This window comes from Maniola hyperantus, chromosome 22 (genome assembly GCF_902806685.2).
Source record: "Maniola hyperantus chromosome 22, iAphHyp1.2, whole genome shotgun sequence".
Taxonomy (NCBI): Eukaryota; Metazoa; Arthropoda; class Insecta; order Lepidoptera; family Nymphalidae; genus Maniola; species Maniola hyperantus.
Window position 1 is genome coordinate 11,466,119 of NC_048557.2, and position 17,716 is coordinate 11,483,834.

General features: G+C 41.9%; 1 protein-coding gene across 1 annotated transcript; it reads right to left on the reverse strand.

Moving 5' to 3' along the window:
- Nucleotides 1–8,497: 8,497 nt before the first annotated feature.
- On the reverse strand, nucleotides 8,498–9,790 carry LOC138403892 (uncharacterized). Its single transcript, XM_069506020.1, has one exon. It carries the CDS (start codon nucleotides 9,788–9,790, stop codon nucleotides 8,498–8,500), a length of 1,293 nt encoding a protein of 430 aa, XP_069362121.1.
- Nucleotides 9,791–17,716: the final 7,926 nt, after the last annotated feature.

A 17,716-nucleotide genomic window follows, 5' to 3' on the forward strand; every position in this document is an offset into this window, starting at 1 on the left:
TTAACACAAGGAACAGCGACACAAATCACGTTTATATCGTATCCCCACTCGTAAAACCTTCTGCTTCACAATAAATGCACGACTCGTATTTCAGCACCGCACGCTGCAGCCACACCACAGGGCTGGCCCAAACTCCTTAACACAAGGAACAGCGACACAAATCACGTTTATATCGTATCCCCACTCGTAAAACCTTCTGCTTCACAATAAATGCACGACTCGTATTTCAGCACCGCACGCTGCAGCCACACCACAGGGCTGGCCCAAACTCCTTAACACAAGGAACAGCGACACAAATCACGTTTATATCGTATCCCCACTCGTAAAACCTTCTGCTTCACAATAAATGCACGACTCGTATTTCAGCACCGCACGCTGCAGCCACACCACAGGGCTGGCCCAAACTCCTTAACACAAGGAACAGCGACACAAATCACGTTTATATCGTATCCCCACTCGTAAAACCTTCTGCTTCACAATAAATGCACGACTCGTATTTCAGCACCGCACGCTGCAGCCACACCACAGGGCTGGCCCAAACTCCTTAACACAAGGAACAGCGACACAAATCACGTTTATATCGTATCCCCACTCGTAAAACCTTCAGCTTCACAATAAATGCATGACTCACACACAGATCACTAGTCTATGACGAACGAACAAGGGAGGTTTGATAATGGTCGAAACCCTAAAAGCATCACACTTTGACATTGTACCACTGTTATTACATGAATTCTTAAAATCTATATCATATCATATCTACAAGCGCGGATCCAGCGTTGTGGGCACGATGGGCATGCCCACAACCCTAATAGACTTGTGACGTCACACTTTCACGGTCTATTCAGGTCGATACGCTGATCATATTGGTTATATCCAATGCCTTAATAAAATAAAATAAAACACAACTCTCCCGGTCAGCGTAGCTACCGCAGAGAGATCTTTTTCTACTCTTCGCAGAGTACAACCTTTGTTGCTTGCCTCAATGGCACAGAAAAGATTATCCGAGCTAGCTTTCTTAAATATACACAAAGATGTGAACCTGAATAATATGAAATAAAATGCACTATATCGATCATGAGTGAATTTGTACTCCGGCTCGCACTTGGCCGATTTTCGGGTGGCTGTGCCCACAAACTTTTTTGAGCGCTGGATCCGCGCCTGCATATCTACATCATATCATATCATATATATATCTAATCTATATCATATCCGCAATTTGCGGGACTTATACAACGTGTTAAACGTGCTCGCTAAGTTTTCTGAATTCGGTCCATAGAAGTCAAGCCCACACGCTGACAGCCCTACCGCGCGGCGACGACACGCGTTAAACTCGGCTCACTTTAGACGATTGCTCCTCAGAGAGATTGCTCCCGATCCTGCCGTCTCTTGAGACAAGGACATCATTTTCTGTTGCTAACATCCCACCTCCCCCCTCCCCCTCACACAGCCTGCAGGCTGCACCACCGCAAGACTACAAATAACCATTTTTCTAGTTGCAGTCGACGAGTTGAATGGTAGAATTACGACTGTTGGTTCAGTGTAACACAAAGGTTTTGTAAAACATCCTTTTTCTTACTAAGTATAGCGGGAGAATGAAATGGGAAAACCCTGTTTCACTATAAGATCTTTACCAGGGTTCACCAGGGAATGTTGGAATGCTAAAAAAATGTTGGAATGGAAGGTTACTGTATCAAAGGCATTTACTTATAGATTTAAGTTTAGTCACGAAATCTAAACCGGTCTAACTTTGATTAAATAGCTAGTAAACCTTATATTATATACCTACTTAGCTAAAAAAAAATAGATGGTGGACAAATAACTAATTTAGACAATTCCTTACGGTTTTTCTGTAGGGAATCTGTCGACATATCTTTACCCTGCAGGCAAATATTATTTGGCGATATGAAATCTTTCCTAAGCAAATTAAACAAGAGTAGCCTTTATTTAAGTAAATCTATCTATATATATAAAATTCAAAGTCCTGACTATCTGACTGACTGACATATATATCAACGCACAGCCTAAACCGCTGGTCCTAAAGACATGAAATTTGGAGGGTCTATTCTTTGTAAAAAGTAGGTATCCAATAAGAAAGGATTTTTCGAAATTCCACTCCTAAGTGGGTTAAATGGGAGATAGGAATTTGTATGAAAGTCCGTCATTTTTCAAGTAATTTGCACGAATATTGGTATTTGGGTTTTCTGTCAAAAATGAAAAAATACGTGTTTCAGGATTTTTGGAAAATTCACCCATAAGGGTGGTAAAATTGGGGATGAAAGTTTGTATGGGACAGTTTTAATTATTGATATTAATTACTTGAAATTTGGAAAGTAGGTTTTTTTCTTGAGATTAGTTAAATCCGCCCCCTAAAGGGATGAAATGGGGGTTGGAAGGTTATATGTGTTATTCGGTGCTGGTGCAGGGTGCGCGTCTTGATGTTATATTGTTTGTTTCTTAATAAAAAAAATGCCATTTATTTCCTGTAGGCCACGCGGGCGAAGCCGCGGGCAGAAGCTAGTAATGAATATAAAGCGTACAAAATGAGAATCCATTCGCCATTTTAACTTTATTTGTGAACTGTCATGTCAAAAGTACGATTTTAATCCTTATTTCAAAGGTGAACCGTATCGTACATAGAGTTAAAATGGAGAGTGAATTCTCATTTTGTACGAACTATACCTTTAACTATTTATTATTTTAATTTATATTCGCTCCAAACATTGGCAATAGTAAGTAAAAGAAAAAGATAAGAAGTGGACAGGGAAGCACTTATCACATCCTATAAGACATCTGCAGTCTGTGCCAGTGACCCTTGTTTTGAAAATTTTACCCAGATATGTTAAAAAACTATGCACTTAAAGTTCGATAAGGTATTAACTAATTACTTAGATGTTAAAAAAGCAGTCAACTTGCGGAATCCAGTAATTAGTTTCACTTTTCAGTGTACGCGAAGTTTGGTGACGGGCGTCACTCGCCTGCCGCGCAGATTCTTCCAATACCTACTTCCAAAAGCTTGACTTTGCAGGCACTACTTATGTGTATCCTAAGTTAAAATTGAAACGAAACCTATCTAAATTTCATCACTACTGAAAATCTATATGTACCTATAAAAGAAAAGGTGACTGACTGACTGACTGATTGATCTATCAGCTCAAACTACTTAACGGATCGGGCTGAAATTCGGCAAGCAGACAGCAATGCTCGCGACTTCGTTCGCGTGGACTACAAAAATTCAATCCTCTATTTTACTCCTATAGGGGTTGAATTTTCAAAAATCCCTTCTTAGCGGATGCCTACGTCCAGGAGTTTCAGCTGTGCGTGGATAGATCAGTCAGTCGGTCGCCTTTCTGTTTTATATATTTAGATTCTGTGATTGCGGCCACATTTTCATTTGCTTTGCGAAAGTTGCCCCGTAGCACTCGGGACGCGCTCGTGCGCGACGCCTTTTACTCCACAGACCGAGTGCTCTTATACGTCGCCGTGTCCTCATGTGCTGGAACTGTCTCTGCACGGAACTGCTGTCGAACACGCATTCTTGCTTATAGGTAAACTATAGATAAAGACAAGATGAAGTGCCAAACTAAAACCCGACTACGATCCTCTAATAAACGCTGAAATATAGTAAAAATTGGATTTCTAACGCTTGGTATATTTTAATAGGATTAAATAGATTATTATAAATTCAATTAGAAATATAAATAGAAAGAAGAATAGAATAAATAGGAAATAATAGAAATTTCTTCTCAATAAATTCAATTTAGGCAAGCGCGCGTCATCTTAGGCTGGATCATCACTTAAATAACCTCAGCATACCTAGTAACCTAGCTATCCTGTCAAAATAAGATCATTCTCAAAATGAAACGTTACTATACTAAGAAAATAAATATAAATCACAATTACGAAGCTCCCCATTTGATGAGAGAGTAAACAAAATTACGTAGGTCCGATATGAAATTAAAAGAATAATGCCCGAGCTACGTGACTGGCGAACCAAACATATGAGATTAGGTAGAGCGTTATAGCAAGAAACGTGACGTCAAATAGCCGATACGCCGAAAACCGGAGTGCCTGTTTGCATAAGCATTAGGTATTAGTGATATTTAATCTCTTTGGTCTAGTGGTTGTGTGTGACTGCGGATAACAATTTCCCGGGTTTGATTCCCAGGTTTGATTGAAATTAGTTTCGGTATTCGGTTTTTCTGTTAAGAAATGATCAGTGCGAGCCTGGAGTTAGGAAGTAGGCGGTGTGTCATCACATACGGAGAGCACGAAAAGCTGTCGGTCCTGCGCCTGATCTCTCTCCGGTCGTGTCGGATTTCTGTCCAATCGGGCTATAAGAGCGAGGGAATAAAGAGTGTACCTGTGTTTGCGCACTATAGTAAATTACCTCCCACGTAGATGACTAATCGCTATGGAGATTGGCCGCCGGAGCTGGAATTCGGTCGGGCCTTTACTTAAAAAGGTGTACTTCAAAATAACGTAAAATGTCATAATAATAAAATAAGTAATATTGCGACTTTAGTTCTTTAGGCACCAAGTCACAGCATCAGCACAGACCAGCAAAGCGCGAAAATGCTTTATTCACAATTCCCATTGACACAAGCACAAGCACATGCACAGATACGTCCCAGCACGCGCTGAACGGCAAGAGAAATACACATTCTAAAAAATTCTACTCTCTACATTGGTAGACCTTAGGTACCGTAATAACGGTTCAGGAGATACAGCCAACTGACAGACAGACAGGGACGGACGGGCGGAATGTAGGAATTCTGCGACGCTACGAGCTGTAATCGTAGTCGTATGACTAGGACTACAGCGTGCTACGTGGTGGTAGCGGTGCTACGATGGCGCTACGAAACTACGAGGTTGAAGCGCGTGAAGATTATTATTTTATTGTGTATCTAATAGAGAGTCAGCACGTGCCAGACCTTCGTTATTCTGTAAAAGCTGAAAGTTGTCCTCAACACTGTCCTCAACACTGTCCTCAACACTGTCCTCAACACTGTCCTCAACACTGTCCTCAACACTGTCCTCAACACTGTCCTCAACACTGTCCTCAACACTGTCCTCAACACTGTCCTCAACACTGTCCTCAACACTGTCCTCAACACTGTCCTCAACACTGTCCTCAACACTGTCCACAACACTGTCCTCAACACTGTCCTCAACACTGTCCTCAACACTGTCCTCAACACTGTCCTCAACACTGTCCTCAACACTGTCCTCAACACTGTCCTCAACACTGTCCTCAACACTGTCCTCAACACTGTCCTCAACACTGTCCTCAACACTGTCCTCAACACTGTCCTCAACACTGTCCTCAACACTGTCCTCAACACTGTCCTCAACACTGTCCTCAACACTGTCCACAACACTGTCCTCAACACTGTCCTCAACACTGTCCTCAACACTGTCCTCAACACTGTCCTCAACACTGTCCTCAACACTGTCCTCAACACTGTCCTCAACACTGTCCTCAACACTGTCCTCAACACTGTCCTCAACACTGTCCTCAACACTGTCCTCAACACTGTCCTCAACACTGTCCTCAACACTGTCCTCAACACTGTCCTCAACACTGTCCTCAACACTGTCCTCAACACTGTCCTCAACACTGGGAGCAACGATCAGCGACAATGAAGTTTAGATCATGGTGGTTTGGGAGATAGCAGGTAATCCAGGTAATAAAGGTAAAAGAAAAATTAAGTAAGTACGCCAAAGTATAAAGTCTAAATTTCATATTATATATTTTGTTCAGAGTACCCCATGCCACTTGCCAGGATGTCTGGCAAGTGGCAGGGGGTACTCCGAACAAAATATATATAAAATATTTAAAAAAAAATAGACTTTATACGTTGACAAATTTTTTTAACCTTTATCTATGATCTAAACTTTATAGTCGCTGATCGTTCCTCCCTGTGCTGGACAATACGCAGAAAAACTTTCAGCTTAGTAAAATAACAAAGGTCTGGCACACGTTGGTTCTTAGTCCATATCCATAATGATTGAAGAGAATATTTTTTGTATACTTAATTTAGTAATTTCACTACGATTAGGACTAGGTATATAATAAGAACATTACAGAATTAAAAATTAGGAACATAAAAGTCAAACAATCTACAACGAGAGCCACAGGGCTTTTTGTCTAAATAGGTACAAAGTTTTAATTAGGTACTGTACAGGCTGTCGACCTTGACCATTGTTGTACTCGCTCTTTGTACTTCAGCAACTAAATACAACCGAACAAAATCACTCTCTCTTCCAAAGTCTCATATGATATGTCTGTCACTTTACCACCACCGGTTCGGAATGAAGATTCTAGTGAGAAGAGCCGGGGCAAGAAACTTCAAACGAAAGAAGAGTTAGAATTCAAACTTTTTCCTTCTGGGCATTTTGCATGAGTTCTTAAATGGTTTATATGGTTAAAATCAGTCTAAAACCTATAAGATAGGTAAGTACAACCCTCCACCTCCCATGGCCCCACCAACCTCTCGGTTATGTGGCCGAGTCGCGGGAGGGCGCCCGTTCGGTACTTGCTCTTGGCTTTTCCCGGGGTGCCTTCTTGACTCTCTACAAATTATTTTGTCACCTCCTTGCCTCTTTTGCTCAATCTCCCCCTTTGGGGGCTAGACGTCGCCAACACAGCTCAGATCCCCGCTGCTGCTCTTCCGTGGTGTCGGCTTGGCACCTGTACCCAGCTAGAGGCCTAGTAGGTACCCTTATCATCTCAACCTATCGACCTGCTACACGGCTCTCCTCTCAACATGAGAAGGCTGCACCGACACCAAACACCAAATACGAAATAATTCACTCACCTTTGAAAACATTATGGTTTTACTAGCTGATGCCCGCGACTTCGTCCGCGTGGAATTAGGTTTTTAAAAATCCCGTGGGAACTCTTTGATTTCCCGGGATAAAAAGTAGCCTATGTCACTCTCCATGTCTTTATCTATACCCATGCAAAAAATCACGTCAATCCATTGCACCTTTGCGACGTGATTGAAGGACAAACAAACACACTTTCGCATTTATAATAAGGGTACTGATTACTCTCAGGCATACGTAAGTTTCCTCACGATATTTTCCTTCAACTTCGATTAGAATTGAAGCTCGAGCCGTCATCAGATGGATGTTAGCCAATCTAACACGAATCTAATGGCAGCTGATCTCGTACGTCATGTGTGTTCAGCTTAATGCGGTATTGCAGCACGTCCGCCCGCGCTGTTGCCTGTTCCCGCGGGAGACAATCAGCGCCCCTGAACTTACGTATAGCTCTGAAAGTCTGAACTAAACGACTACTTCAACTCCGAGACGTGACATCTAATAGGAGCAACATGATTGTATCTAACTCAAACCCTAACTAGGAAACGCGCCGAAACTAGGTACCTACTTAAATATTGTAAAATATGACGTAAAACTAGATGGCCTGGATTCGCTCGCGTGTATTTTGTATTATTAAAAATCCCGTGAAAACTCTTAGATTTTTCGAGATAAACAGTAGCTTACGTACGTGCCCGGGATTCAAACTACTCTATACACCAAACATTAGAATCGGTTAAACGAATGGGCCGTGAAAAACTTCCAGAGAGACAGACACACTTTCGAATTTTTAATATTAGTATACACGAACAAAAAAAAGCGGAGATCTTAGTCTAGTGGTTAAGACTTGGGCTTCCTATTCTGGGGGTCCGTGGTCCGGATTTGGATCCCGCGGTGCGTTTTAAGCAATTACCTAAATATCATTTGCATGGTAAGTAAAGGAAGAGAAAACCTGCATACCTACTTTAGAGTTCTTCACGTTCTCAACGGTGTGAAGTTGGTCAATCCGCAGTTGCCCTTCCATCCAAAGTTGTTTTCATTCTGAGAAGACACCCGTTCTCAGTAGTGGGTCAGCGATGGGTTGATCATAATATTATAATGATGTAGGTTTTATAACAAAAACAATAGATATACCTCGTATCTGTTCTATTGTTCCACAGCTTTAATTTCAAAATGAAACACCCCGCCTTCTTGCATTTCCTGTGAGGAAACAGACGTGCACTGAAATGATAGCTCCCAAGTGAAAGCTCGCCGGCTTGCGTCGACTGAGCTCGGAAGGAAACCCGATATAATGGAGCTCCATACATCGCACAGCGGATCATCCGCCGTTATTAAACTCCACCAATAGGTACCTACTACCTACGCCTTCCGCGCTTCGTCTCTACGCTTCCCGGGTGTAAAAAGTATAAAAACTCAAACTTAACTAATTATACGATTTAAACAAAAGCTGGCTGAACTCACGTGAGTATTAATTAGTCTACCTAGTCGAAGTAAGCCCAACTAAGTAGTTTCTTTTTCAAAGGGCCTCTTCTCGCGACGCGTTGTGAGGTTCCGTATGTGCGAGTCCTTAAACGCACTTCACTGTTTTTTTTTACTGTTTAGTTCATTTTTGGTGCGGCAGTCATATGTTTTTTAGGTACGTACCTAGTACCTACTTAACTTGTTTTATAATTTAGATCTCGTAAGCGCGTACGCGCGTAGTGACGTTGGCTCTGTTGGCTCTTCGTAGTGACGTTGGCTCTGTTGGCTCTTCGTAGTGACGTTGGCTCTGTTGGCTCTTCGTAGTGACGTTGGCTCTGTTGGCTCTTCGTAGTGACGTTGGCTCTGTTGGCTCTTCGTAGTGACGTTGGCTCTGTTGGCTCTTCGTAGTGACGTTGGCTCTGTTGGCTCTTCGTAGTGACGTTGGCTCTGTTGGCTCTTCGTAGTGACGTTGGCTCTGTTGGCTCTTCGTAGTGACGTTGGCTCTGTTGGCTCTTCGTAGTGACGTTGGCTCTGTTGGCTCTTCGTAGTGACGGTGGCTCTGTTGGCTCTTCGTAGTGACGTTGGCTCTGTTGGCTCTTCGTAGTGACGTTGGCTCTGTTGGCTCTTCGTAGTGACGTTGGCTCTGTTGGCTCTTCGTAGTGACGTTGGCTCTGTTGGCTCTTCGTAGTGACGTTGGCTCTGTTGGCTCTTCGTAGTGACGTTGGCTCTGTTGGCTCTTCGTAGTGACGTTGGCTCTGTTGGCTCTTCGTAGTGACGTTGGCTCTGTTGGCTCTTCGTAGTGACGTTGGCTCTGTTGGCTCTTCGTAGTGACGTTGGCTCTGTTGGCTCTTCGTAGTGACGTTGGCTCTGTTGGCTCTTCGTAGTGACGTTGGCTCTGTTGGCTCTTCGTAGTGACGTTGGCTCTGTTGGCTCTTCGTAGTGACGTTGGCTCTGTTGGCTCTTCGTAGTGACGTTGGCTCTGTTGGCTCTTCGTAGTGACGTTGGCTCTGTTGGCTCTTCGTAGTGACGTTGGCTCTGTTGGCTCTTCGTAGTGACGTTGGCTCTGTTGGCTCTTCGTAGTGACGTTGGCTCTGTTGGCTCTTCGTAGTGACGTTGGCTCTGTTGGCTCTTCGTAGTGACGTTGGCTCTGTTGGCTCTTCGTAGTGACGTTGGCTCTGTTGGCTCTTCGTAGTGACGTTGGCTCTGTTGGCTCTTCGTAGTGACGTTGGCTCTGTTGGCTCTTCGTAGTGACGTTGGCTCTGTTGGCTCTTCGTAGTGACGTTGGCTCTGTTGGCTCTTCGTAGTGACGTTGGCTCTGTTGGCTCTTCGTAGTGACGTTGGCTCTGTTGGCTCTTCGTAGTGACGTTGGCTCTGTTGGCTCTTCGTAGTGACGTTGGCTCTGTTGGCTCTTCGTAGTGACGTTGGCTCTGTTGGCTCTTCGTAGTGACGTTGGCTCTGTTGGCTCTTCGTAGTGACGTTGGCTCTGTTGGCTCTTCCATCGCATGCTGTGTTTTAGTCTTTAACTTCTAAAAATACAGGATGTAACAAGAACGCTGGCAAAAATACAGGATGTAACAAGAACGCTGGCAAAAATACAGGATGTAACAAGAACGCTGGCAAAAATACAGGATGTAACAAGAACGCTGGCAAAAATACAGGATGTAACAAAAACGCTGGCAAAAATACAGGATGTAACAAAAACGCTGGCAAAAACGAAGTCAGGTGATAGTACTGATGATTACTGATGATACCACAAAAAACCTTTAAATTTGTAAAAGTTTACGATACAGCAAATAAAACATCTGACGGACGCTAGAGGTCAACGAACGTTGTAGGCTACTCGGAGTCAATGCCGCACGCTATACATTGCGGGTTTGAAAAATACTAAATCACTAAAACTATAAAATGAGGCCAATGGTTATTGGAGTATTGGATTGTGTTTAGGTAGTATAACAATAACGCTGGTTACACCAAGCTGGTATATTGCTTAGTGAAAAGAAAACGGTCACGTGCGAGTCGGACTCTATCGGGTACGGAACCCTGAAAAGTGAATTGATTGAATTAGTAAGTTTGCTTTATACTTAAGATTGATGAATGTATTAAACAGGAGTGAATATTTGAGAGGCAAAGAGCTGCTTAGTTGCTAATCCTCGCCAACAAGATTTGGCGCTAAAGTGCCGTTGCTTACACTGTATCGATCAAAATATATACCTACCTATCTAAATACGTACCCATTAGCCGTGTTAGACTTGTGGTTATGATGTTTCGGAAGCCAGGGTTCGATCCCGGTCACGGACTTTTAACTTGTCGGAGTGATGTGCGAGCAATTAAATATCACTTGCTTTAACGGTGAAGGAAAACATCGTGAGGAAAGCTGCTTGCTTGAGATATCTATAATGTTCTCTAAGGTGTGTGAAGTCTGTCAATTCGCACTTGGCCAGCCACTTTGGCGAACTGTGGATAAAACCATTCTTATTCGAAGAGACCTGTGTGCAGTAGTAGGACGGCGATGGGTTGATAATGATGATGATATTTTAGTATTTGACTATATCAAAAATAAATTATATCTCAGTGATTATTAAACAGAGGATCTTCCAAAATACGTAATATCCACGTCCTTTATTAGTTTTATGTGTGATACAATTGTGAACAATTTTAAATTATCGATTAAAGACGTCAAATGATTGTGACGAGTGACGACACATACCGGTATTTCATGGGTATTTCATAGAATCTCGCACGCGCGTTTTGACGTTTGATAAAAAGTTACTGATTTGACTAGTTGTCGAATACCGGATTGTATCGTGAGTTGCAAAGTTCATTAAGAAAAACGGTTGGAAAATAAAACAAAACATCACTTCCTTATTATTTATTTAAGAATTCAGTTACAATAATATGTACAAAATTAAACTCCTAGTTGTCTCCTGTCGGTAGCAAACAATTAGTGAACACAAAAACGAAGGTGCAGAGCAAACCAACCCTGTGGCGAATCGTAACGACTTATTTGTCTTCCTGAACGAGCCCTTAGCTGACCCATTCCGCACGGCCGACTAGTCGCCCGGCGACTCGGTCGAGTGTATGGAAGTCGCCGTGTGTATACGCACGCCAACTTCCATATGAATTACAGATTCTTGTCGCCTTCGCTCGTCGACCGAGTTGCCGAGCGACTAGGGGACCGTAATGGCTCTTATAGTAACGGGGCTAAATTTTCGCAAGATTACCTACTTGCAAAATTAGCTGTCAATTGTCAATTTGTGCAAGTTTTTAGTACTTATCCAAAACTGTATAAATATATGCCTTTGTACATTTAACTGTAGGTGCGCATTCGAACGTGCCGCGGGCCGCCACACAGATGCTATAGTATACAGCGTGTGTGATAAATTATCCTGAAGCGAGTACGTATAACATCTGACGAGTTGTATTAAATAGGTAACATGGTACAGTACGAGACAGAAAGTAATGTACATCGGCCTTTAGAATGAACTTTCAGCTTTGTAGAGCGTTATCTCTGTCACTCATACCTATAATATGATGTTTTGTCGGTCTCAACGACAGGGACAACGCTCTACAAATCTGCTATCTCCTTCTATAGGTCGATGACTCATCATTCATTACTTTCGGCCGCGTACTGTAATAGAGATTTTGGCCGCTGTTTTGGAAAAAAGAGAAATGGCGGTAGGTCAAACTCTTCAAAGCCCTTTTATATACTTAAATGTGCTGATTTCTAACCGTCGAATGATGTAACTGCTTTAATATTGTCATTGGTTAATTAATGAAAGTGGGTAATAAATAAAACGTTGGTAACTTCAAACAACTATGGTTAGTGTATTCGAAATCAAAATCAATAAATAAAAAATAGCTTTAATGCTAAATAACTACGTTGTTTTGCATTTACATGTCTTAGGTGCAATATTAGCCATTTCATTCAAAATCAAATATTCTCTTACTAAATCTTCACTTAATATTCTCTTTCCTTCCCACTTAAGCGTGTAAACGATCTCTTATTAGGATACTAAAAAAAAAAGGAGATTGACTAAATCCCATGCAAAAAACCAGGCCCAGCGCAAAATAAAAGTATTTCTAAATTTACGGTAAAAATAATAGTACTTAATTATCCCAATTATTACTTTCTCTGCGCTAACATTTTTTTTTGCTTGCAAAAGTTTCATAGGCATCAATATAAAAAGTATATTTTTATTTAATAGTAGGTTTTCCTTTACTTAGCTGTATAGAGGACGAAGCGTCAACGCGCGAAGCTAATTTTTTTAAAGATTGAATGAATTTTTTAATGATTTTTTTGAAAGAAGAAGAATGGCCAACAAAAATAGATTTTCGGCATCCCAACAGAAGAACGTTTATTGTTCAGAGGTCAATTATTGCCAACGGACAATCAAGTGAAAACGTTATTTATGTAAATAAATGTAATGTAACGTTTTTTGTTAAGACTCTATATTAAAACATGACCTCTACTATTATAGTTATCAAAATAAATGAATATAGCGATACGTGGATGGTTTTATTGACTATTATATTTATTAAAATAAATTAATATAGCGATACGTGGATGGTTTTATTGAATAGTATATTTACTAAAATAAATGAATATAGCGATACGTGGATGGTTTTATTGACTATTATATTTATTAAAATAAATGAATATAGCGATACGTGGATGGTTTTATTGACTATTATATTTATTAAAATAAATTAATATAGCGATACGTGGATGGTTTTATTGAATAGTATATTTACTAAAATAAATGAATATAGCGATACGTGGATGGTTTTATTGACTATTATATTTATTAAAATAAATGAATATAGCGATACGTGGATGGTTTTATTGACTATTATATTTATTAAAATAAATGAATATAGCGATACGTGGATGGTTTTATTGACTATTATATTTATTAAAATAAATGAATATAGCGATACGTGGATGGTTTTATTGACTATTATATTTATTAAAATAAATGAATATAGCGATACGGGAATGGTTTTATTGACCCCTCATTCCAAAAATCTATTTTCGATAACCATTTTAAATCCACCATCGTGAAAAAAACTAGCTTCACGTTGTTGACACCCCTTCCTCTAAGTACGCACAGAAAGTCATACGCAACATCTCCAGGCAAAAAAGGGTTAGCCATGAAAACCAAAGAAAGTAATGATTGCGACAGTTACTAGTGTTTTTACTGTACCATATGAGATACATTTGTATCTCATATGTTACATCGCCGGGCCTGGGCCTTGTGAGTGATTTGGCCCGTCTCCTTTTCACGCCGTACACGTTATTGTCTGCTCACTTAGAAATTTTCAATTAATAAAAAACACTCTAATCATTCACATAATACAACTATCTTTAAGCTCCGCAATCATTTTCATTCATTCAAAAATTTGATAAAATTACAATTTGAAAAATTATCTGTGTAATACTTGGAAATTTCTAAGCGAATATAGCATCGACATTTTAGACAGCTTTATTACTTACTGTGATAAAATTGAATTAATCGTTTTCTTAACTTTAAATAATGTCTTGGAGATCTATGAAATCAACATAGAGTTCATAATTATTATGTACATTTCTCCTTAAATTCTCATAGTTACTCGTAATCCGGTTTATATCGTCTTTTGAGAAACGATCACTTAACTTTATCATTTATAATAATTACAAATTAAACTATGAAAGGCAAACTTATTACCGGACGCGTTACTAAAGGAGGAAAAATGGGTATGGGTATATACTATAGCCCGCGCAGGCAAAGTCACGAAGCGGTGGTAGGTGGAGGGTTTGATCCCGGGAAGCTTTTATGAAACAGCTTTAAAAAGAAAAAATAAACATAATGTCTATAATTTTGTGTCAACTCTAAATGAACAGATGTGTCATCAGGATGTAAACGTCATCCCCTGATGAGAAGACGATCCTGATTGTACCCAAACGTGATTACCACCAAGGCGTTAATCATCAGTAATCCTGTTTACTGATCATCAGTTCACGGTGGTAGTCATGTTAAGCTAACTATAGTCAAAGCGTGTATAAGGTTTCGTTATTGAGGTATTGACCGTTGAGGAGTTCCCTGATGAGAAGACGATCCTGACTGTATCATCAGTTCATGGTGGTTGTCATGTTTAGCTAACTATAGTTAAAGTGTGTACAAAGTTTCGTGATTGAGCTATTGACCGTTAAGGAGTTCCCTGATGAGAAGACGATCCTGACTGTATCATCAGTTCATGGTGGTAGTCATGTTTAGCGAACTACAGTGAACGCGTGTACAAAGTTTCGCGACGGAGCTATTGACCGTTGAGGAGTTCCCTGATGAGAAGACGATCCTGACTGTATCATCAGTTCATGGTGGTAGTCATGTTTAGCGAACTACAGTGAACGCGTGTACAAAGTTTCGCGACGGAGCTATTGACCGTTGAGGAGTTCCCTGATGAGAAGACGATCCTGACTGTATCATCAGTTCATGGTGGTAGTCATGTTTAGCGAACAACAGTGAACGCGTGTACAAAGTTTCGCGACGGAGCTATTGACCGTTGAGGAGTTCCCTGATGAGAAGACGATCCTGACTGTATCATCAGTTCATGGTGGTAGTCATGTTTAGCGAACTACAGTGAACGCGTGTACAAAGTTTCGCGACGGAGCTATTGACCGTTTAGGAGTTCCCTGATGAGAAGACGATCCTGACTGTATCATCAGTTCATGGTGGTACTCATGTTTAGCGAACTACAGTGAACGCGTGTACAAAGTTTCGCGACGGAGCTATTGACCGTTGAGGAGTTCCCTGATGAGAAGACGATCCTGACTGTATCATCAGTTCATGGTGGTAGTCATGTTTAGCGAACAACAGTGAACGCGTGTACAAAGTTTCGCGACGGAGCTATTGACCGTTGAGGAGTTCCCTGATGAGAAGACGATCCTGACTGTATCATCAGTTCATGGTGGTAGTCATGTTTAGCGAACTACAGTGAACGCGTGTACAAAGTTTCGCGACGGAGCTATTGACCGTTGAGGAGTTCCCTGATGAGAAGACGATCCTGACTGTATCATCAGTTCATGGTGGTAGTCATGTTTAGCGAACTACAGTGAACGCGTGTACAAAGTTTCGCGACGGAGCTATTGACCGTTGAGGAGTTCCCTGATGAGAAGACGATCCTGACTGTATCATCAGTTCATGGTGGTAGTCATGTTTAGCGAACTACAGTGAACGCGTGTACAAAGTTTCGCGACGGAGCTATTGACCGTTGAGGAGTTCCCTGATGAGAAGACGATCCTGACTGTATCATCAGTTCATGGTGGTAGTCATGTTTAGCGAACTACAGTGAACGCGTGTACAAAGTTTCGCGACGGAGCTATTGACCGTTGAGGAGTTCCCTGATGAGAAGACGATCCTGACTGTATCATCAGTTCATGGTGGTAGTCATGTTTAGCGAACTACAGTGAACGCGTGTACAAAGTTTCGCGACGGAGCTATTGACCGTTGAGGAGTTCCCTGATGAGAAGACGATCCTGACTGTATCATCAGTTCATGGTGGTAGTCATGTTTAGCGAACTACAGTGAACGCGTGTACAAAGTTTCGCGACGGAGCTATTGACCGTTGAGGAGTTCCCTGATGAGAAGACGATCCTGACTGTATCATCAGTTCATGGTGGTAGTCATGTTTAGCGAACTACAGTGAACGCGTGTACAAAGTTTCGCGACGGAGCTATTGACCGTTGAGGAGTTCCCTGATGAGAAGACGATCCTGACTGTATCATCAGTTCATGGTGGTAGTCATGTTTAGCGAACTACAGTGAACGCGTGTACAAAGTTTCGCGACGGAGCTATTGACCGTTGAGGAGTTCCCTGATGAGAAGACGATCCTGACTGTATCATCAGTTCATGGTGGTAGTCATGTTTAGCGAACTACAGTGAACGCGTGTACAAAGTTTCGCGACGGAGCTATTGACCGTTGAGGAGTTCCCTGATGAGAAGACGATCCTGACTGTATCATCAGTTCATGGTGGTAGTCATGTTTAGCGAACTACAGTGAACGCGTGTACAAAGTTTCGCGACGGAGCTATTGACCGTTGAGGAGTTCCCTGATGAGAAGACGATCCTGACTGTATCATCAGTTCATGGTGGTAGTCATGTTTAGCGAACTACAGTGAACGCGTGTACAAAGTTTCGCGACGGAGCTATTGACCGTTGAGGAGTTCCCTGATGAGAAGACGATCCTGACTGTATCATCAGTTCATGGTGGTAGTCATGTTTAGCGAACTACAGTGAACGCGTGTACAAAGTTTCGCGACGGAGCTATTGACCGTTGAGGAGTTCCCTGATGAGAAGACGATCCTGACTGTATCATCAGTTCATGGTGGTAGTCATGTTTAGCGAACTACAGTGAACGCGTGTACAAAGTTTCGCGACGGAGCTATTGACCGTTGAGGAGTTCCCTGATGAGAAGACGATCCTGACTGTATCATCAGTTCATGGTGGTAGTCATGTTTAGCGAACTACAGTGAACGCGTGTACAAAGTTTCGCGACGGAGCTATTGACCGTTGAGGAGTTCCCTGATGAGAAGACGATCCTGACTGTATCATCAGTTCATGGTGGTAGTCATGTTTAGCGAACTACAGTGAACGCGTGTACAAAGTTTCGCGACGGAGCTATTGACCGTTGAGGAGTTCCCTGATGAGAAGACGATCCTGACTGTATCATCAGTTCATGGTGGTAGTCATGTTTAGCGAACTACAGTGAACGCGTGTACAAAGTTTCGCGACGGAGCTATTGACCGTTGAGGAGTTCCCTGATGAGAAGACGATCCTGACTGTATCATCAGTTCATGGTGGTAGTCATGTTTAGCGAACTACAGTGAACGCGTGTACAAAGTTTCGCGACGGAGCTATTGACCGTTGAGGAGTTCCCTGATGAGAAGACGATCCTGACTGTATCATCAGTTCATGGTGGTAGTCATGTTTAGCGAACTACAGTGAACGCGTGTACAAAGTTTCGCGACGGAGCTATTGACCGTTGAGGAGTTCCCTGATGAGAAGACGATCCTGACTGTATCATCAGTTCATGGTGGTAGTCATGTTTAGCGAACTACAGTGAACGCGTGTACAAAGTTTCGCGACGGAGCTATTGACCGTTGAGGAGTTCCCTGATGAGAAGACGATCCTGACTGTATCATCAGTTCATGGTGGTAGTCATGTTTAGCGAACTACAGTGAACGCGTGTACAAAGTTTCGCGACGGAGCTATTGACCGTTGAGGAGTTCCCTGATGAGAAGACGATCCTGACTGTATCATCAGTTCATGGTGGTAGTCATGTTTAGCGAACTACAGTGAACGCGTGTACAAAGTTTCGCGACGGAGCTATTGACCGTTGAGGAGTTCCCTGATGAGAAGACGATCCTGACTGTATCATCAGTTCATGGTGGTAG